Consider the following 23,166-nt stretch of genomic DNA (forward strand, 5'->3'; position numbering starts at 1 on the left):
AAGTGCGGGAATCCGGTTTCACAGTGCACACAGTGAGAGGGGTGGAGTATGCAAAACATACTCCAGCTCTCAGCGCTGCTGTGCTATGCAGCGTCACGCCCCTACCATGACTGTCAGGCCTGTGGGCGGTAACGAAGGGAGACTAGGCCCAGAAGCCGGGGACTCGAGTTAATAAGCGCGGCCGGCATATCAGTGCTGGCCGGCGCGGAAGTCCCCGGCGCACCACAAAACCCAGCGGCGCCTTAAATAAAAGTGGCAGCGGCGGTTAGCGCAGTAGTCACCCAAAACACTAACACACCCAGCAACGCTGTGGTGTGCGATGGCACTAGTGCGGACAGCGCCGCTGTCCCTGGCGCACTAACACACCCAGCAGTGCTGCCGTGTGTCTGCGCGGTCCCCACAGGGACACAGAGTACCTCCATGTAGCAGGGCCATGTCCCTGAAGATACTCCGCTCCATGTCCAGCAGATACCAGGGGCTGTGGATGGAGCACGGTCTCAGTGCCTGGAGACCGATAGAATCCCACTTCACCCAGAGCCCTGTAAAAAGGGATGGGGAAGGAAGCAGCATGTGGGCTCCAGCCTCCGTACCCGCAATGGGTACCTCAACCTTAACAAACACCTCCGACATGAAGTGGGGTGAGAAGGGAGCATGCTGGGAGCCCTGTATGGGCCCTCTTTTCTTCCATCCGACATAGTCAGCAGCTGCTGCTGACTAAACAGTGGAGCTATGCGTGGATGTGTTGCCTCCTTCGCACAAAGCACAAAACTGGTGAGCCAGTGATCCCACTGGGGGTGTATAGCCAGAAGGGGAGGGGCCTTACACTTTTAAGTGTAATACTTTGTGTGGCCTCCGGAGGCAATAGCTATACACCCAATTGTCTGGGTCTCCCAATTAGGAGCGAAAAAGAAAAGTTCATTGTCTGTATAAACCATTTATACTTGCATAGATCTCTGCTTGACACTTGTGTGTAGCCAGTCATCAAGGTGCTGTAAACTGGTGATATTGACATGGCACTTGCATATTACATAGTGGTGTACACAGATCTTTAGACCACGTCAGGTGTTGCCTTGTCCCTCGGGGAACATACTCAATGACCTATATCACACACATACTTTTAGACCGATACTGATGTGTTTGGAGAATCCCACGGACAACTGTCCTGACAATTATACAGATGTCACAAAAATCCATATTTAGTCTTCAGGTCTGAGTTTCATTCTCCAGTTCACTTGTAATTCAAATTTCAAGAATGAAGACAGTATCAGAAAGTGACAACTTTGGGCACTTTAGTTGGTACTCTCTTCACTTTTGTCTGTACTGGAACATCTTCATGATCTGCACTCATACCGCTGGACCACCGGCTGACTGTCATTTGGGCTAAAGAAAAGAAAAAAAAAAAACAACATTAAGTTAAATTGGCACAGAAAACACCAGCGCCATCAAAGCTATTTAATGGATGGAGACAAGTTGGATTCACACATTGTTGCAGCATGTTTTTTTTTGCTGGAATTTTCTGAAACGCAGTTTTGCAATAATTTTGGAATTTACAAAATCTTGCCTCACCTCTTTTGCAAAAAAAACAAACAAAAAAAAAAGTCTGACACTAATAGGGGTATTGGAACAATATATGGAATTACACCAGTGTATCTTATCTAAACGCTATGCAGTGCTCCCTAGCAGGTGACTCACAACGTGATGTTTATTATTGTGTTATATGGTGTTTTGCTCAAACACAATCTTAATGGATAGGACGGCAGTACGATTAGTTTATGTAATATTTTTCATATAGTCTGCATTCCTCTAAATATGCCTTTTTATTACACTTTTGCTGTTACTAATAGGCTTTGTCCCTTAGGTTTTTTTTTTTTTTTACAATTCTCCATGATTGTAAGGCTCAGTTGTAATGTAAGTGACAGAGGACGGCTTCTACTTCGATCTACAATTGTATATAAGTTTAAGGGAACCTGTCACATGGAAGACTCTGCCTGGCACCTGCACATTGAACGCCACTGCTGGGAGGAAATGAACCTTAATCCTCCCGGCAGCAATCAGATTTCAGTCATCGGGCTGGAGCAGGTTCAGACATCTTTGTGTATGGAGAGCGGCGGCAGTAACCTCGCCCCCTGAACTGACTGACCGCCTCTATACTTTAGAACAGACCATCAGTCAAGTGCAGGGGGCGAGGTTACAGCCAAGCCTCTCCATATACAAAGATTACTGAACCAGTGTCAGCCCGATAACTGAAATCAGAACGCTGCCAGGAAGATTCAGGTTCATTTCCTCCTGACAGCGGGGTTTAATGTGCAGGCACCAGGCAGGTTCAGAACACTATTAACCTGCAGATTAACCCCATATCTGCAGGTTAGTAGTATTTTTCCACATGACCGGTTTCCTTTAATACACTGGACATTGGTCAGTGCACTATTAATCATGAGTGAGTGCAGCACCAATTACTGCATGTATTTGTCAGGACTACTGAATAATTTCTCATTCTTACCACGGCTATTGTACTGACACTGTTTCAACAGCACGGTTTTACTTCCAATATTAGGACTCCCTGCGCCACTGCTCAACACCGAATTAATCACTGACTCACTTTACAGATTTCCCCTCCTAGAGCCCATGAGAGATACGTACGAACACAGAGCGGCCTGTAGGCTCCATATACAACCTTCATCCCTCCCTGCTGCTATCTCTAACACTGAGAGAAAGGAGGGAGAGCAGAGTGCTGTAAGATCTACATCAAAAGCAGCAGGTCAAACCGCTGCGGCTTATGACGGAGCGATAAAAATACTGCAGCTGCTAAATGGTTGGAAACCTTTAAAAAAAAGACTACTTAAAAATGCTGCGTAAACTGAGACGGCACAGGTCTCCGAGCCACAGTATTCTTGTGGAGACGCTATGCAAGAGAAATTACGTGGCATCCAGAATGCGAGGAAAGCTGATCATGGACACGTACCCTAGTAAGTGACACATTGCTGAAATCAGATTCTCAGTCCCTACCTTATGCTGCCCTCAGATCACAAGACAATCTGCTGTCCAGGTGATAGCGCAAAAAAAAAATGGACAATCCCTCTTCTACCAGAAGCCATAATTTTAAATTTTTGTGTCAACATACCCATTTCAAGGCTAATTTTTTGTGGTACGCAGTTGAGTTTTGATCACATTCATTTTATTAGTCAAAATACTGTAAAATGGACCTTTCAAAAGTGCAGTGAGATTGTGCAAAACCTCAATTGTTTTTTGGGTTTTGTGCTTCATTAAAAAAAAAAAAAAAAATTTAAAATCACCTGGCAGTATCGCCATAATTGTACTGACAAGGAGAATGATACTAACACCCCTTTTTTAAATGCGGTGGAAATTTGCAAAACATTTATAATTTTTATTACCATTTTGCAGAGACCCGCATAATTTTACGGCAGCTCTAGCTGGTCTCCGGCAATTTGTGACCTATCGGCAACTCCAGTGATTTATGGAGTGCATACAAGGTCACAACTCAATACAAGTCTATGAAAGCCTCGTTATGACTCTCAGACTTGTATTAACCCCACCTCCGGGCCATTTTCCATTTTTTTTTTGCTCCCCTTTGCCCGAGAGCAATAACTTTATTTTTCTGTAAATATTGCCATATGAGGGCTTGTTTTTTGAGGGATGAGTTGCACTTTTAAATGAAGCAATAAGTTTTACCATATAGTGTACTGGAAAAAAGCAAAACATTTCAAGTGTGGAAAAATTGCAAAAAAGAAGGGAATTTTGTTACTTACCGTAAATTCCTTTTCTTCTAGCTCCTATTGGGAGACCCAGACGATTGGGTGTATAGCTACTGCCTCCGGAGGCCACACAAAGCATTACACTAAAAAGTGTAAGGCCCCTCCCCTTCTGGCTATACACCCCCAGTGGGATCACTGGCTCACCAGTTTTAGTGCAAAAACAAAAAGGAGGAAAGCCAATAACTGGTTTAAACAAATTCACTCCGAGTAACATCGGAGAACTGAAAAACCGTTCAACATGAACAACATGTGTACCCGAAAAAACCCAAAAATCCCGAAGGACAACAGGGCGGGTGCTGGGTCTCCCAATAGGAGCTAGAAGAAAAGGAATTTACGGTAAGTAACAAAATTCCCTTCTTCTTCGGCGCTCCATTGGGAGACCCAGACGATTGGGACGTCCAAAAGCTGTCCCTGGGTGGGTAAAGAATACCTCATGATAGAGCTGCAAGACAGCCCTCCCCTATAGGGAGGCAACTGCCGCCTGCAGGACTCTTCTACCTAGGCTGGCGTCCGCCGAAGCATAGGTATGCACCTGATAATGTTTGGTGAAAGTGTGCAGACTCGACCAGGTAGCTGCCTGGCACACCTGTTGAGCCGTAGCCTGGTGTCGCAATGCCCAGGACGCACCCACGGCTCTGGTAGAATGGGCCTTCAGCCCTGATGGAACCGGAAGCCCAGCAGAACGGTAGGCTTCAAGAATTGGTTCTTTGATCCATCGAGCCAGGGTGGCCTTAGAAGCCTGCGACCCTTTGCGCTTACCAGCGACAAGGACAAAGAGTGCATCCGAACGGCGCAAGGGCGCCGTGCGGGAAATGTAGATTCTGAGTGCTCTCACCAGATCTAACAAATGTAAATCCTTCTCATACCGATGAACTGCATGAGGACAAAACGAAGGCAAAGAGATATCCTGATTAAGATGAAAAGAGGATACCACCTTCGGGAGAAACTCCTGAATGGGGCGCAGCACTACCTTGTCCTGGTGGAAGACCAGGAAGGGAGCCTTAGATGACAGCGCTGCCAGCTCAGACACTCTCCGAAGAGATGTGATCGCTACCAGAAAAGCCACTTTCTGTAGTCTAGAAAGTGAAACCTCCCTCAGAGGCTCGAAGGGCGGCTTCTGGAGGGCAACTAGTACCCTGTTCAGATCCCATGGATCTAACGGCCGCTTGTACGGGGGTACGATATGGCAAACCCCCTGTAGGGACGTGCGCACCTTAGGAAGGCGTGCCAAACGCCTCTGAAAAAATACGGATAGCGCCGAGACCTGACCTTTAGTGGAGCCGAGCGACAAACCTTTTTCTAACCCAGATTGCAGGAAAGATAGAAAGGTAGGCAATGCAAATGGCCAGGGAGACACTCCCTGAGCAGAGCACCAGGATAAGAATATCCTCCACGTTCTGTGGTAGATTTTAGCGGACGTGGGCTTCCTAGCCTGTCTCATGGTGGCAACGACCCCTTGGGATAATCCTGAAGACGCTAGGATCCAGGACTCAATGGCCACACAGTCAGGTTCAGGGCCGCAGAATTCCGATGGAAAAAACGGCCCTTGGGACAGTAAGTCTGGTCGGTCTGGTAGTGCCCACGGTTGGTCGACCGTGAGATGCCACAGATCCGGATACCACGCCCTCCTCGGCCAGCCTGGGGCGATGAGTATGACGCGGCTGCAATCGGATCTGATCTTGCGTAGCACTCTGAGCAAGAGTGCCAGAGGTGGAAACATAAGGGAGCCGGAACTGCGACCAATCTTGCACTAGGGCGTCTGCCGCCAGAGCTCTTTGATCGCGAGACCGTGCCATGAAGGTTGGGACCTTGTTGTTGTGCCGGGACGCCATTAGGTCGACGTCCGGCCTTCCCCATCGGCGACAGATTTCCTGAAACACGTCCGGGTGAAGGGACCATTCCCCTGCGTCCATGCCCTGGCGACTGAGGAAGTCTGCTTCCCAATTTTCTACGCCGGGGATGTGAACTGCGGATATGGTGGAGGCCGTGGCTTCCACCCACATCAGAATCCGCCGGACTGCCTGGAAGGCTTGCCGACTGCGTGTCCCCCCTTGGTGGTTGATGTATGCCACAGCTGTGGAGTTGTCCGACTGAATTCGGATCTGCCTTCCTTCCAGCCACTGCTGGAAGGCTAGTAGGGCAAGATACACTGCTCTGATTTCCAGAACATTGATCTGAAGGGTGGACTCCTGCTGAGTCCACGTACCCTGAGCCCTGTGGTGGAGAAAAACTGCTCTCCACCCTGACAGACTCGCGTCTGTCGTGACCACCGCCCAAGACGGTGGTAGGAAGGATCTTCCCTGTGATAATGAGGTGGGAAGAAGCCACCATTGCAGAGAGTCCTTGGCCGTCTGTGAAAGGGATACTTTCCTGTTCAGGGATGTTGACTTCCCGTCCCATTGGCGGAGAATGTCCCATTGAAGTGGACGCAGATGAAACTGCGTAAACGGAACCGCCTCCATTGCCGCCACCATCTTCCCGAGGAAGTGCATGAGGCGTCTTAAGGAGTGCGACTGACCTTGAAGGAGAGTCTGCACCCCAGTCTGTAGTGACCGCTGCTTGTCCAGCGGAAGCTTCACTAGCGCTGAGAGGGTATGAAACTCCATGCCAAGATACGTTAGTGATTGGGTCGGTGACAGGTTTGACTTTGAGAAGTTGATGATCCACCCGAACGTCTGGAGAGTCTCCAGCGCAACATTCAGGCTGAGTTGGCATGCCTCTTGAGAGAGTGCCTTGCCAAGTAGATCGTCCAAGTAAGGGATCACAGAGTGTCCCTGTGAGTGCAAGACTGCTACCCCTGCCGCCATGACCTTGGTGAACACCCGTGGGGCTGTCGCCAGACCGAATGGCAGAGCTACGAACTGAAGATGGTCGTAGAAAACATTGGTGCTCTGTAGCAATCGGCACGTGGAGATAAGCATCTTTGATGTCTATTGATGCTAGGAAATTTCCTTGAGACATTGAGGCAATGACGGAGCGGAGGGTTTCATCCGGAACCGCCTGGCCTCCACGTGCTTGTTGAGCAGTTTTAGGTCCAGCACGGAACGGAAAGAGCCATCCTTTTTTGGCACCACAACCAGATTGGAGGAAAACCGTGTCTTGTTCCTGAAGAGGAACAGGGATTACCACTCCTTCTGCCTGCAGAAGAGCATCGGCTCGGTGGGGAGGGTCTGAAGAATCGAGGCGGAGGACGAGAACAGAACTCTGTCCTGTGCACGTGGGCACAATGTCCCTCACCCACCGGTCTGTGACCTGTGGCAGCTAAATGTCGCCAAAGGCGAGCGAGTCTGCCATCAACCGCGGATGCGGAGAGATGAGAGAGCTGAGAGTCATGAGGAGACCGCCTTGGTAGCGGTTCCTCCGTCTGCCTTCCTTGGGCGTGATTGAGCCCGGCCGGAAGCTGAGCCCCTCTGAGGCTTTTCAGCCCTTTTGGACGAGGACAATTGGGACCTGCCCGAGTTTGGGAAGGACCGAAACCTCGACTGTCCTTCCAGGACAGCATTAATAGGGTAAGTCGCAATGCAGACATTGCGAGGTTACGGACGCCCCTGCGGCACAGATGTACATATGCTCAAGACCAGCTGCGCAAGAACAGCTGAAGCTTAGGGTGCCCATACGGCTGTGAATGCCGGAGCAACCGACACGCCGATAGCCTCATAGACAGATTTCAACCAGAGTCCATCTGTCAGACAATGGCATCTTTAAGTGAAGTCCCATCTCCACTGCAACTATGGCTCTAGCCGCAAGCCTGGAGATTGGAGAATCCACCTTTGGACCCTGGGTCCAGCGCTTGACCACGTCAGGGGGAAAGGGATAACGTGTATCCTTAATACGTTTGGAGAAAACGCTTATCTGGTAAGCGTGGTGTTCCTGGACTGCTTCTCTGAAGTCAGCGTGGCCAGAAAAATACTCAATATACGTTTGAGCTACTGAAATGGGACTTCTCCTGCTGTGAAGCTGACTCCTCCGCTGGGGGAGCTGAGGGAGAAAGATCCAACATTCCATTGATGGACGCTATAGGATCATTCCTTATGGCGTCACCATCCGGTGTATCCGGATTGAGAGTGGTGTCAGGATCAAAGTCCTGATGAGCTACGTCTGCCTCATCATACAGAGAGCCTCCTGGGACCCCCCCGGAGCCCGATTTTATTCCAAATGAGGGTGGCCAGGGAGCACTGATCCAGATTGCCCATGGCCTGTCCGGACTGCAAGTCTCTATCCCATTGCAACTCCGTCCCTGTCCTTGGACAGGGTTGACAGGTGGTTCCTTTGGCCACGTCTAGTAGAGACCCCGGCTGACCAAGTGCTACAGGGGAGCATTGCACACAATGGGGTTCAGTGCCGTGGAACAGTATCACATGCAGTAAAAACAGCATCGAAAGCCTGTGTTGCTTATATGCTGCTGCCGACTAGCCATCTAGGATATAGAGCCAAGAATGGCGACCGTACAGTGCAATGTATAGTATACAAGCATAAAGTACCAATGAACACTGCAGCACATGCAATACAAGCAGCATAGAAAGCCTATGCCTTGGCACCCCTGCTTTTCTGCTGCTGTAGACTAGCCATCTAGGGGAATATAGCCCAGAATAGTGACCATACAGTGCAATGTATAGCATACAAGCATAAGTACAAATGAACACTGCAACCCCTGCAATACAAGCAGCATAGAAAAAACCTGTGCCTCAGCACCTTTGCTTTTCTGCTGCTGTAGTCTAGTCATTCTAGGCGAAAATAGCCAAGACTAGCGACCGTACAGTGCAGTGTATAGCATACAAGCATAAATACACATGAACACTTCAGTACATGCAATACAAGCAGCATAGAAAGCCTGTGCCTTAGCACCCCTGCTTTCCTGCTGCTGATGTGTCGCCATCTAAGAGGGCATATAGCCAAAAATAGCGACCTATGCAGTGTAAGCATAAAATACAAATGGACAACTGCGGTATTTAGTGGGGTCAGCACTTCAGGTGCCGCTTACCGCCCGCCTATAAGCGGGTGTGTGGTCGCCCTAGTCCTGTGCCTGGTTGCCCAGAGTCCGTTCTCTCAGCTCGGACTGCAGGAATGGCTGCCGGCGTCCTTCTCCAGCTCGTGTGAGTAGGGGCGGGCCGTGGGCGTGCCCCAAGTCAGAGCGGGAAACCGGCGTCCCACAGTGTCCAGTGAGAGGGCTGGAGCATGTAAATAAGGCTCCAGCCCTCGGCGCTGCTGATTGTACAGTGTCTCTCCCCTACCCTGATTGACAGGGTGGGGGCGGGAACGAAGCGGAGCTAGGCCGCAAAAGCCGGGGACTGGATTTATAAGCGCCGCCGCCGTAAAAGCGCGGTCGGCGCTAAGTCCCCGACGCACTACAAGTCCCAGCCGCGCCGCCGCTCCCGGAGCGTCCGGCGCGGTAGTTCCCAATACATAAAGTCATTCAGCTAGGCTGCAGTGACTGTAACCCTTTACTGTCCCCGGCGCACTAGCACACCCAGCAAGTCTGGAGTGTGCTGTGCCTGTGTGTACGGGGACACAGAGTACCTGAATGGTGCAGGGCCATGTCCCTGAACGGTACCCAGCTCCGTATCCAGCAGGTTCAATGGGTCTGTGGATGGAGCCCGGCCTCAGGGCTTTGGGGCCGGTAAGATCCCACTTCCTCAGAGCCCCTCAGGGGGATGGGGAAGGAAAACAGCATGTGGGCTCCAGCCTCCGTACCAGCAATAGGTACCTCAACCTTACAAACCACACGCGGGGTGAGAAGGGAGCATGCTGGGGGCCCTATATGGGCTCTCTTTTCTTCCATCCGATATAGTCAGCAGCTACTGCTGACTAAACAGTGGAGCTATGCGTGGATGTCTGACCTCCTTCGCACAAAGCAGAAAACTGGTGAGCCAGTGATCCCACTGGGGGTGTATAGCCAGAAGGGGAGGGGCCTTACACTTTTTAGTGTAATGCTTTGTGTGGCCTCCGGAGGCAGTAGCTATACACCCAATCGTCTGGGTCTCCCAATGGAGCGCCGAAGAAACAATAGTTTTTGGGGTATTTTATTCACAGTGTTCACTATATGGTAAAATTGATGTGTCTGTGTGATGTCTGAGGTTAATTCATAGACCCCAAATGTATAGGTTTACTTTTATCTAACGGGTTAAAAAAAAATTCAGAGGTTTGAGCAAAAAAAAAGTGGCGCACTTCTTGCGTGAACTGTAGCAGTCTCATTTTTCGGGATCTGGGGCTCCCTGACTGCTTATTTTTTGCGTCTCGAGCTAACATTTTTTAATAGTACCATTTTTACGCAGATGTTATGTTTTAATCGCCTGTTGTACTTTGTGCAAAATTTGCAATGACCAAATGGAATTTTGACGCTACGCCGTTTACCAATCAGACTGATTTTATATTTTGACAGATGGGCATTTCTGAACGCAGTAATACCAAAATGTGCATATTTTTTTAAACGCTTTAATTTACAATGGGGCGATTTGAACTTTAGGGTTTTTTTTATTGTTAAAAAAACATTTTTTTTACTAGTCCCCCTAGGGGACTAAGGATCAGCATTCTGATCACTCATTCATTTGTAGCATCGCTATAGTAGCATCGCTGTGATCTGGAGAAATGCTGCTCTCCTGTTACAGCCGGCGCTCTGTCAGCTGTAATGTCATGATAGTGACAGGAGTCATCACATGTGCCGTCGCTACCATGGCAACCATCGGTTACCCATAATCGCGTCACAAGGCCTCCAATGGCGGCGGGGAAAGGCGATTTCCCCGCCGTGGCAGTTTACATTGCGCTGCCACATTTTGACAATATGATTTAAGGGATTAAGAGGCGCGAGTAGAGAGCCGCAAATGTCTGCTGTACAAATCAGCAGACATGTGCATGGATCGCCGCCAACTCACCGCAGCATCCAGTGGTGATCACAACTTCTTGATTTAGGGTGTACCATTACGTCCTATGTTGTGAAGGGGTTAAGCATATGACAATTTCTGACTTACAGACAGTAAGAAGTTAGTCACAAGACAGTGCCGTGGGACTGTAGTGTAGTGGCACCAAAACAAAGCATGAAACATGAAGGTGAGAATAGGACAGGGGGCTTAGATTTAAAGCTCACTTCAGAGCTGAAAATGAAAACCAAAAACACTGTAGTGGTGCTTTAACCCCTTCACTACACTGGTACATCAAAGGTAGTGTCCCTGTCTTTGATGAGGGCTCGCACGCCAAGACAACTTCTTTCCCTGCACAGGATAGCTGATTGAGTCAGGCATTATGTGCTTCTATCAGTCACAGGTGATTCAGAGATCCACACGCAGCTGTTAACCTTTGTGACAGCGGAATTTAACACATGATGGCGGGGGGGGGGCACCTCATTCCCCACTGCAATCGGTTCTTCTGTGACGCAATCTCGGGGTACCGATGGGTGGTTGTGACAGCTGGGGGGGAAGGAACTGAGTAGGGTTGATGGATTATGTATAACACAAGTGATTGGTCAGCTTCAAATCCCGTAAGTGAACTAACAAATACAATAAAAAGTGGGGAAAAAAAAAATTATATATGAAAAAATCCCACACAACAGTTCTCCCCTTTTGCCCCGTAAAAAAAACCCCAAAAACCAGAACACTTAGTATCAATGCAGTCTAAACTATCAAAAGAGAAAATAAATTAATCTTATTATTAAACTCTGTATTGAGGAAAAAAAACAAAACAGAATTACGTTTTTTGGGGTCTCTGCAACATTGCAATAAAAGGCAATCTAAACATTGTATCTGACCCAAAATGGTATCAGTACAATGTCAGTTAAAGGCACAAAAATACAAGCCCTCACAACCCCAGGTCCCGAAAAAATTCAGAATATTTTTTTGCCACTTAAAAAAAAATAAAAAAATAAAAAATCCACACAATACATGTTTGTCATCTGCATACTAGTACTGAACTGGAGAATCATATTGAGGAATTGCACTTTTTTGCAATTGTAACAAACTTTCCCATGCATCACGTCATAAAATGAAAGATGTGATTCAAAAGTACAATTTGTCCCGCAAAAAACAAGCCCTCATACAGCTATGAGGATGCAAAAATAAAATAGTTATGGCTCTTGGAAGCAGGGGGAAAAAAAAAAAAAAAAAAAAAAAAAAAAAAAAAAAAAAAGAAAAATCGCAAGGTTGTGAAGAGGTACCTTCTCTTCGGAGGTTACCTTAGGAAACTTGACCCCACGGTAGTCTGGTCGCTTTTACTACCATTCCACAGTATTGCAATATATAGTAAAATCACAGTTTTCGCATGAAGCTCGGCTTGGGACCAAGATGGCAGTCATTGAGTTCTTCCACAGGTCAGCAGCTGCCATGGACACCCATCGGTTCCTATAAATTGCGTCGGTGTGGATAGTCATTATTCAAATGCCACTGCCAGACTGACAGCGGTATTTCAGTGGTTAAATTACAGGGATCGGAACGCGCTTAGTCACTAGAGTTACAGGATGATGACCGCTATGAAACAGTCGGCCTCTGCCCGATATGGTGAACCATAAACAGCATTTCAGGGGGTGGATATGGCCAACGGAATGAAAAGTACGGGGTTTTTTTGGAGGGCGTTTGGAACAGCATCTGAAAACTTTTTACCCCCCAGTGTGAGCCATTCAAGACTACGAGTGGCTCTCACCGGTGTCGCTGCTCCCATCATTCACTGAAGCGAGCTGGCACTTTGTGTTCAGTGTTTCACGAATTACATCCGAGCGCACCCGAGCTGCCTAAAGCTTGATTAGGTACTGAGCAGCACGGAGCACACTCGCCCATAGTTACTGGTCACACATCAGATACTTTTCTACCTTTTTGCTAAGCTTGGTTAGGACAACTAAAATTTCAATACATTTTTAGTGATATTAGTGCATTAGTTGTGTGGTGCAAAGCGAAACTGAAGCTTAAACTTGAGCAAATCTCCTCCACTGGTTTAACACCTGAGGAAGATTGCAGTTTTCTGATCTCACCTGAGGTTTGATGCTCTGGACAGTCCCTTTGAAAATGCTCAACAGAACCACAAAGCCGACAGCCTCCACCTGCAAGGGAAAGACACGGAGTATTACAGGACAATTGACAATTTCCCACTGACAAATGCAAAGACACGATCTGCTATAACGTTACAAGGGTTTTCCAAAACGTCAGACAAATACCAGAATCCCAACACCCTGGGCAATGACCTCACAGATATCGCGTGCGTGCGTTTTAATACAATAAATATAAGCAGAGATTAAGAAGGGAATTTTGTTTACTTACCGTAAATTCCTTTTCTTCTAGCTCCAATTGGGAGACCCAGACAATTGGGTGTATAGCTATTGCCTCTGGAGGCCACACAAAGTATTACACTTAAAAGTGTAAGGCCCCTCCCCTTCTGGCTATACACCCCCAGTGGGATCACTGGCTCACCAGTTTTAGTGCCAAAGCAAGAAGGAGGAAAGCCAATAACTGGTTTAAAGACCAATTCAATCCGAGGAAACATCGGAGAACTGAACCATACCACATGAACAACATGTGTACCCGAAAAAACAGAAAAACCCCGAGAAAACAGGGCGGGTGCTGGGTCTCCCAATTGGAGCTAGAAGAAAAGGAATTTACGGTAAGTAAACAAAATTCCCTTCTTCTTTGTCGCTCCATTGGGAGACCCAGACAATTGGGATGTCCAAAAGCAATCCCTGGGTGGGTAAAAGAATACCTCATGATAGGGCCGTCAAACGGCCCTCTCCTACAGGTGGCCAACCGCCGCCTGAATGACTTATCTACCTAGGCTGGCGTCTGCCGAAGCGTAGGTATGCATCTGATAATGCTTGGTAATAGTAAGTAGACTCGACCAGGTGGGTGCCTGACACACCTGCTGAGCCGTAGCCTGGTGCCGTAATGCCCAGGATGCACCCACGGCTCTGGTAGAATGGGCCTTCGGCCTTGAGAGAACCAGAAGCCCAGTAGAACTGTAGGTTTCAAGAATAGGTTCCTCGATCCCCCGAGCAAGGGTGGATCTGGAAGCTTGCGACTGTTTACGCCGACCAGCGACAAGGACAAAGAGTGCATCCGGGTGGCGCAGGAGCGCCATGCGGGAAGTAGAACCTGAGTGCTCTCACCAGAACCAACAGATGCAAATCTTTCTGAAATTGATGGACTGGACGAGGACACAAAGAAGGTGAGGTGATATCCTGATTGATATGAAAATGGGATACCACCTTAGGGAGAAATTCCGGAACCGGACGCAGAACTACCCTGTCCTGGTGAAGGACCAGGAAGAGAGTTTGTATAAGAGCGTTGCTAGCTCGGAAACTCTCCTAAGAGACGAGAACGTTAGTAGAAGGCCACTTCCCGTGAAAAACGGGAAGGGAGACATCCTTCAAAGGCTCGAAAGGCGGCATCTGGAGAGCAATTAGAACCTTGTTCAGATCTCAGGGCTCAAACAGCCGCTTGTACGGAGTGCTGAGAAGACAAACTCCCCGTAGGAACGTGCGTACCTGAGGAAGTCGTCGTTTCTGAAAAAAATACAGATAGCGCTGAGACTTGTCCCTAAAGGGAACTGAGCGACAACCCATTTTCCTACCTAGATTGCAGGAAGGAAGGAAACATAGACGATGCAACCGGCCAGGGAGAAACACCCTGCGCCGAGCACCGAGATAAGAACATCTTCCACGTCCTGTGGTCAATCTTGGCGGACGTTGGTATGCTAGCCTGTCTCATGGTGGCAACCACGTCCAGAGGTAATCCTAACGACACTAGGTTCCAGGACTCAATGCCACACCATCCGGTTGAGAGCCGTAGAATTCAAATGGAAGAATGGCCCTTGAGACAGCCAGTCTGATTGGTCTGGTAGTGCCCCCGGTTAGCCTACCGTGAGGCACCACAGAACCGAGTACCACAACATCCTCGGCCAATTTGTAGCGACGAGGATGGCGCGGCCGCAGTCGGTCTTGATCTAGCGCAGTACTCTGGGCAACAATGCCAGAGATGGCACCTAAGGGAGCTGGAACTGCGACCAATGCTGAACTAAGGCGTTTGCCGCCAGAGCTCGATGATTGTGAAACCGTGCCATGAAGCTGGCACATTGTTGTTGTGCCGTGACGCCATTAGATCGACGTCCGGCCTCTGTCAGCGGCGCCAGATCTCCTGAAACCCGTCCGGGTGAGGAGACCATACTCTTTCGGCCACACCTCAGCGACTTAGAAAGTCAGCTTCCTAGTTTCCACACTTGGGATGTGAATTGTGGATATGGTGGATGCCGTGTCATCCACCCACATCAAACCTGCCGGACTTCCTGGAAGGCTTGCCGGTTGCGCGTTCTTCCTTGGTGGTTGATGTATGCCACCGCTGTGGAGCTGTCCGACTGAAGTCGGATATGCTTGCTTTCCAATTGCTGTTGGAAGGTTTGTAGGGCAAGATACACTGCTCTGTGTCAAGAACATTGATCTGAAGAGTGGACTCTTGCTGAGTCCACGTACCCTGAGCGCTGTAGTGGAGAAAAACTGCTCCCCACCCTGATAGACTCGCGTCTGTCGTAACTATCGCCCAGGACGGGGATAGAAAGGACCTTCTTTTTGACCAAGAGGTGAGAAGAAGCCACCACCGTAGAGATTCCTTGGCCGCCTGAGAAAGAACGACGACTCTGTTGAGGGACGTCGACTCCTTGACCCATTGGCGGAGAATGTCCCATTGTAGTGGACGCAGTAAAACTGCGCGAAAGGAACTGCCTCCATTGCTACCATCTTACGTAGGAAGTGCATGAGGCGTCTCAATGTGTGCGACTGGTTCTTAAAGAAGAGCTTGCAGCCCGTAGGAATGCTGTTTGTCTAGCGGCAGCTTCACTATCGCTGAGAGAGTAAGAAACTCTATGCCTAGATATGTTATCGATAGGGTCGGGGTCGGATCTGACTTTAAAAAGTTGATGATCCACCCAAAACTCTAGAGAGTCTCCAGCGCAACGTTCGGGCAGAGTTGGCATGTTTCCTAAGAGAGTGCCTTGACAAGTAGATCGTCTAAATACGGGACCACAGAGTGACCCTGAGAGTGCAGGACTGTGACTACTGCTGCCCTGACCTTGGCGAAGACCAGTTGGACTGTCGCTAGCCGGAAGGTAGAGCTACGAACAGAAGGTGTTCGTTTCCTATAACGAAGCGTAGAAACGCTAGTGCTCTGGATCAATCGGCACGTGTGGATAAGCATCCTTGATGCCTAACGATGCTAGGAAATATCCTTGGGACCTTGAGGCGATGACATGGCGGAGGGATTCCATCCGGAACCGCCTGGTGTCCACGAGCTTGCTGAGCATTTTTAGATCCAGAACGGGACGGAACGGCCCGTTGTTATAGGTACCGCAAAGAATTTGGGGTAAACCGTGACCTTGTTCCTGAAGAGGAACGGGGGACATCACTCTGTCTATAGAGTGCACCCTGTTTGCAGAAGAGCAGCGGCCCGGCCGGGAGGTGTCATTGACCTATGGCAGCTAAATATCGCCAAGGCGGGAGAGCCTGCTACCGACCGAGGCCGCAAGTCATGAGGACGCCGCCTTGGAAGCGGGTTTTCAGACTGTCGCTTTTTTGGGCGAGACTGAGCCCGCTAAGAATCTTAGCTCCTCTAATCCTTTTGAGTCCACATTGGACGAGGAAAAATGGGACCTGCCCGAGCCTCGAAAAAGCCGAAAACCCCGACTGCCTCTTGCTCTGTTGGGGTTTGTTGTGTCCGGGCTGAGGAAAGGATGAATCCTTACCTCTGGACTGTTTAATGGTTACATCCAACGCTCACCAAACAGTCGGTCAGCAGAAAAAGGCAACTGGTTAGGCAACCTTTTTTGGAAGCAGATCTGCCTTCCATTCACTTAACGCGTAGACCAGGCTCTGCTTAAAAACACGGAGTAGCGGAGGCTACCGCCGCACGGTTCGCAGAGTCCAGGACAACCTGAATCGCGTAAGAAACAAATGCAGACATTTGAGAGGTTAAGGATGCCACCTGCGGCACAGATGTACGTGTAACCGTATCAATCTGTGTAAGGCAAGCTGAAATAGCTTGGAGTGCCCCAAGGGAGAGAATGCCGGAGCCAACGCCGACAGCCTCATAGATGGCTTTCGACCAGAGATCCATCTGTCTGTCAGCAGCATCTTTGATTTTGCAGTTCCATCTCCCACTGCAACTATGGATCTAGCTACAAGCCTAGAGATTGGAGGATGCCGCTCGGGACATTGGGTCCAGTCCTTGACCAAGTCAGGGGACAGGGATAACATGTATCCTAAGCCGTTTGGGGAAGCGCATATCTGGATAAGCGTGGTGTTCCTGGACTGCCTCTCTGAAGGCAGAGTGGTCCAGAAAAATACGTGAAGCTGACTCCTCCACTGGAGGAGCTGTGAGAAATAACCCACATTCTATAGATGGACGCTATAAGATTATTTACTATGGCGTCACAATCAGGTGTATCCAGATTGAGAGCGGTCTCAGGATCAGAATCCTGAGCCGCTACTTCCGCCTCATTACACAGCGAGTCCTTCTGTTAGGACCCTGAGAAACCGAGGCCGCTGATAGCGAGCCCACTTAGGCTGTCTGGGGCTGACGTCCTTGCAGAGCCGTGACTCTGGGATGCGTGTGACATTCCCGGAGCTGTTAGTTATTCACACTGAGGGGGGCCATGGATCAGTGATTCAACAGTGCCCATATTGTGAGAGACATGTCCGGACTGCTAGGCTTCTAGTATCATAGCCATAGTCTCAGAAAAACTGTCAGTAAATACTGCAGACACCGTCCTCATCCCCTGGCCATTAGTGCATATAATGGGAGTCTATGTGACCTGCCGGCCGTATAGCCGTACATGCTGTACCAGCTGTATAGAAAAACATGTGGTTCTGCACTTTTGTTTTACACAGAGAATATGCTGATAACTCCTCCGCCTAATCCAGGAGGGTATATACAACGTGCGACCAAACAGTGCAATGTATATAGTACAAGCATATCTATAAGTGCACTTCTGCACTAGTGGGGTTAGCACCACAGGTGCTGCTTAACGCCTGTTACAGCGATTGTGTGACTATCAGAATGCCAGGGTCTTCCACACTTGTTTCTGTATCGTACAGAAACTGCACTAATGGCTGCCAGCGTCCTTGTAGAGAAGGAAGCCGTGGGCGTGCCTGAGAAAGTGCGGGAATCCGGATTCACAGTGCACACAGTGAGAGGGGTGGAGTATGCAAAACATACTCCAGCTCTCAGCGCTGCTCTACGCAGCGTCACGCCCCTACCCTGACTGTCAGGGCTGTGGGCGGTAACGAAGGGAGACTAGGCCCAGAAGCCGGGGACTCGAGTTAACAGCGCGGCCGCCGTAAAAGCGCGGGCCGCGCTGAAGTCCCCGGCGCACCACAAGTGCCAGCCGCGCCGCCGTTCCAGCGGCCGGCGCGACCGAGTCATAAAAGTGGCCAGCGTCCCGCCCCTCTCCTGACTGGCAGGTCTGGGGGCGGGAACGAACGGAAGCAGGCCGCAAAAGCCGGGGACTCTAGTTATCAGCGCGGCCGCCGTAAAAGCGCGGGCCGCGCTGAAGTCCCCGGCGCACCACAAGTGCCAGCCGCGCCGCTGCCAGCGGCCGGCGCGACCGATTACTGGAAGCGGCCAGCGTCCCGCCCCTCTCCTGACTGGCAGGTCTGGGGGCGGGAACGAACGGAAACAGGCCGCAAAAGCCGGGGACTCTAGTTATCAGCGCGGCCGCCGTAAAAGCGCAGGCCGCGCTGAAGTCCCCGGCGCACTACAAGTGCCAGCCGCGCCGCAGTCCCAGCGGCCGGCGCGACCAGTTCCCATAAATGAGCCTGCTTCAGCGAGGCTGAATGAGGCCATGGCACAGGCGCCGCAGCGCTGATGTCCCCTGGCGCACTACAACACCCAGCATGCTGCGGTGTGAGCGCCAAATGCACGGGGACACAGAGTACCTTGAGGAAGCAGGGCCATGTCCCTGATGTACTCCGCTCCATCCAGCATCTTCTCCAGGGGCTGTAGATGGAGCACGGTCTCAGTGCCTGGAGACCGGTAAATCCCACTTCACCCAGAGCCCTGTAAAAAGGGATGGGGAAGGAATCAGCATGTGGGCTCCTGCCGCCGTACCCGCAATGGGTACCTCAACCTTACAAACACCTCCGACACAGTGGGGTGAGAAGGGAGCATGCTGGGGACACTATATGTGTCCTCTTTTCTTCCATCCGACATAGTCAGCAGCTGCTGCTGACTAAAAAGTGGAGCTATGCGTGGATGTGTTGCCTCCTTCGCACAAAGCACAAAACTGGTGAGCCAGTGATCCCACTGGGGGTGTATAGCCAGAAGGGGAGGGGCCTTACACTTTTAAGTGTAATACTTTGTGTGGCCTCCAGAGGCAATAGCTATACACCCAATTGTCTGGGTCTCCCAATGGAGCGACAAAGAAAGCAGCTTTATTAGCAAAGGATAAACACAGCCGAAAAGAGGAATCTTATAATTGATGCACTACTGCACTTTAGCCTTTTTACACACTCATTTGATTACTTGCACTTAGCCACTTTTTTCCACACATATCAGTCAACACAACCATATACAAATCCCACATTTTACTTAAAGTATTCATATGATGGTAATCAGGAATTATAATTTTTTTTCAATAAAGAGAATTTTGTTTACTTACCGTAAATTCTTTTTCTTATAGTTCCGTATTGGGAGACCCAGACATTGGGTGTATAGCTTCTGCCTCCGGAGGACACACACTTGATCCCCGGCGGGGGAGGCACCTGAGAACACTGGTAGGCATCCGAAATGGTCGACCTAATCCAACGGGCTAAGGTCGGCTTAGAAGCAGAGAGGCCCTTACGCCGACCTGTGGTTAGCACAAAAAGAGAGGTGCACCGCCTAAGAGCAGCGGTGCGAGACACATAGATCCGGAGAGCACGCACCAGATCCAGAGTATGCAACACTTTTTCAAAGCGATGAACAGGAGCCGGGCAAAAAGGAAGGTAGGGTAATGTCCTGGTTAAGGTGGAAAGGAGAAACCACCTTAGGGAGAAAGTCCGGAGTCGGACAGAGAACCACCTTGTCTTGATGAAAAACCAAAAAAGGTGACTCCGAAGAGAGCGCAGCCAAATCGGAGACTCTCCTGAGGGAAGTTATGGCCACTAGAAAGACCACTTTCTGTGAAAGACGAAACAAAGAAACCTCCCCAAGAGGCTCAAAGGGGGGTTTCTGCAAAACCGTGAGAACCAAATTGAGGTCCCAGGGATCCAAGGGCCGCCGGTAAGGTGGAATGAAGTGAGACGCGCCCTGCATGAAGGTGCGGACCTGAGCCAGCCGGGCGATACGCCGCTGGAACAGCACTGACAGAGCCGAGACTTGTCCCTTGAGAGAGTTGAGGGACAGTCCCAGCTGCAGACCGGACTGTAGAAAGGACAGAAGGGTCGGCAAGGAAAAAGGCCAAGGAGGATGGTCGGTAGAGCGACACCAGGACAGGAAAATTTCCCAAGTCCTGTGATAGATCTTGACGGAGGAAGACTTACGGGCCCGAGTCATAGTAGAGATGACCTCAGGGAGGATACCAGAAGCCGTCAAGATCCAGGACTCAAGAGCCACGCCGTCAATCTGAGAGCCGCAGAATTCTAGCGGAAAAACTGACCTTGTGAGAGAAGGTCTGGACGGCCCGGAAGATGCCACGGCACCTCTACGGACAGATGGAGCAGGTCTGGGTACCAAGCGCGCCAGGGCCAGTCCGGAGCAATGAGAGACTCGACGGCCCTCCATTCTGATCATTAGGTCCACGTCCGGAGTGCCCCACTTGCGGCAGATTGACTGAAACACTGCCGGATGCAGGGACCACTCGCCACTGTCCACGGTTTGACGGCTGAGATAATCTGCCTCCCAGTTTTCCACGCCTGGGATGTGGACTGCGGATATGGTGGACTTGGAGTCCTCCGCCCATTGAAGGATGCGTTGCACCTCCAATTGATGTAGGCAACCGCTGTCGCGTTGTCTGACTGGACTCGGATGTGCTTGCCCGCCAATAGGTGGTGAAAAGCTAGGAGAGCCAGAAGCACGGCTCTGGTTTCCAGCACATTGATCGAGAGGGCTGACTCGGACGGAGTCCAAGTGCCCTGTGCTCGGTGGTGGAGACATACCGCTCCCCAGCCGGATAGACTGGCATCCGTGGTGAGGATCACCCAGGACGGGGCCAGGAAGGAGCGTCCCTGAGACAGAGAGAGGGGCTGAAGCCACCACTGAAGAGAGCTCCTGGTCTGTGGCGACAGAGCCACTAACCTGTGCAAGGAGGAAGGCCGCTTGTCCCAACAGCGGAGAATGTCCAGCTGCAGGGGACGCAGATGGAACTGGGCAAAGGGAACAGCCTCCATTGACGCCACCATCTGACCCAGCACCTGCATCAGATGCCTGATGGAATAACGGCGGGGCCTCAGCAGAGCGCACCGCCAGTTGGAGGGACTGCTGTTTGATTAAGGGCAACTTCACAAGTGCCGGCAGAGTCTCGAACTGCATCCCTAGGTACGTGAGCCTCTGGGTCGGAGTCAGAGTGGATTTGGGCAGATTGACAAGCCACCCGAATTGGGCTAGAGTGGCGAGAGTGAGCGAGACACTCCGCTGACAGTCTGCGCTGGATGAAGCCTTGACTAGAAGGTCGTCCAGGTAAGGAATCACTGCCAACCCCTGGAGGTGCAGAACCGCAACCACTGCTGCCATGACCTTGGTGAATACCCGAGGGGCCGTGGCTAACCCGAAGGGAAGAGCCACGAATTGGAAATGTTCCTCTCCGATTGCAAAACGTAGCCAACGCTGGTGTGAAACTGCAATTGGCACATGCAGATAGGCATCTCTGATGTCGATGGATGCCAGGAAATCCCCTTGGGTCATTGAGGCAATGACTGATCGCAGAGACTCCATGCGAAAATGCCGCACCTGAACATGCTTGTTGAGAAGCTTGAGATCCAGGATGGGCTGGAAGGAACCGTCCTTTTTGGGGACTAGGAAGAGATTTGAGTAGAAACCTCTGAACCGTTCCCGGGCGGGAACCGGTACAATTACTCCGTTGGCCTGCAAGGATGCCACGGCCTGAGAGAAGGCGGCGGCCTTGGAGCAGGGGGGAGTTGACAGAAAAAAATCTGTCTGGCGGGTTGGAAGAGAATTCTATCCTGTAGCCGTGGGAGATGATATCCCGCACCCACTGATCGGAGACGTGTTGAAACCACGCGTCGCCAAAGTGGGAGAGCCTGCCACCGACTAAGGACGTTGCTGGCGCGGACAGATAGTCAAGAGGCTGCCTTAGTGGTAGCAGCTCCTGCGGTCTTCTGTGGACGCGCTTTTGTGCGCCAGTTGGATTTTTGGTCCTTGGCTGAGTTAGTGGACGAGGCCGAGGGCTTAGAGGACGACCAGTTGGAGGAACGAAAGGAACAAAACCTCGACTGATTCCTACCCTGGACAGGTTTCCTGGTTTTGGTTTGTGGCATGGAAGTACTCTTCCCGCCAGTAGCTTCCTTAATAATTTCATCCAGCTGTTCTCCGAACAGCCGGGACCCAGCAAATGGGAGCCCAGCAAGGTACTTCTTTGAAGAAGCATCTGCCTTCCACTCTCGAAGCCACAAGATCCTGCGGATAGCAAGGGAATTAGCCGAAGCCACCAGCATGGCAGACATGGCATAGGATGCTGAAGCTTGGGAAGTTAAGGTAACCATTTCGGGCATAGATTCCCTGGCGAGGGAATGCATCTCCTCTAGAGAAGCAGAGATGGCTTTGAGAGCCCACACTGCTGCAAAAGTTGGGGAGAACGAGGTTCCTGCCGCCTCATATACAGATTTGGCCAGAAGGTCAACCTGGCGGTCAGTGGAATCCTTAAGAGAGGTGCCATCAGCCACTGATACAACGGTCCGGGCTGAGAGTCTAGACACCGGGGGGGTCTACCTTTGGTGAATTAGCCCACTCCTTGACCACCTCAGGTGGAAAGGGAAAACGGTCATCAGAACCACGCTTTGGGAAGCGTTTGTCAGGACAGGCCCTAGGCTTGGTCACAGCGGCCTGAAAACTGGAGTGGTTAAAGAACACACTCTTTGTCCTCTTAGGCGAGGTAAACTGGTGCTTTTCTGCCAGAGAGGGTTGCTCCTCTGATACTGGCGGATTGAGATCCAGTACTGAATTAATGGACGCAATCAAATCACTAACATCTGAGTCACTTTCGGACAGATCAATGGGGCACATGGAGTTAACCTCCGAGCCCCCTGTAAAGGCATCCTCCTCGTCCTGCGAGTCAGCTTCTGAAAAAGACGCGGGACGAGGAAGGAGAGGGAGCCTGCGTCTCCTCTTAGGAGGACGGGGTCTGGGACCAGATGATGAATCCTCTGTGAGCTCCGGTCCTGAGAAAACCCTAGCAGCAGAGGCACCCTGTGAAGGGGGCTGATGCATGTTCAGCAACGTCCTGG

The 23,166-nt window shown here is 50.6% G+C and overlaps 1 protein-coding gene across 1 annotated transcript in view; it reads right to left on the bottom strand.

Moving 5' to 3' along the window:
* Positions 1-665: 665 nt before the first annotated feature.
* The window catches only part of ZCCHC9 (zinc finger CCHC-type containing 9), a 28,154-nt gene continuing 5,653 nt past the window's right edge, over positions 666-23,166 (bottom strand). The window contains exons 4-5 of the mRNA XM_075342042.1: positions 12,724-12,792; positions 666-1,380 (exon numbers count right to left, since the gene is read on the bottom strand). Coding sequence (XP_075198157.1) covers positions 1,265-1,380; positions 12,724-12,792 — 185 coding nt within the window. The 3' untranslated portion in view covers positions 666-1,264. The remainder of the gene's footprint in view (positions 1,381-12,723; positions 12,793-23,166) is intronic.

Source organism: Anomaloglossus baeobatrachus, chromosome 1, assembly GCF_048569485.1.
Source record: "Anomaloglossus baeobatrachus isolate aAnoBae1 chromosome 1, aAnoBae1.hap1, whole genome shotgun sequence".
Classification (NCBI taxonomy): domain Eukaryota; kingdom Metazoa; phylum Chordata; class Amphibia; order Anura; family Aromobatidae; genus Anomaloglossus; species Anomaloglossus baeobatrachus.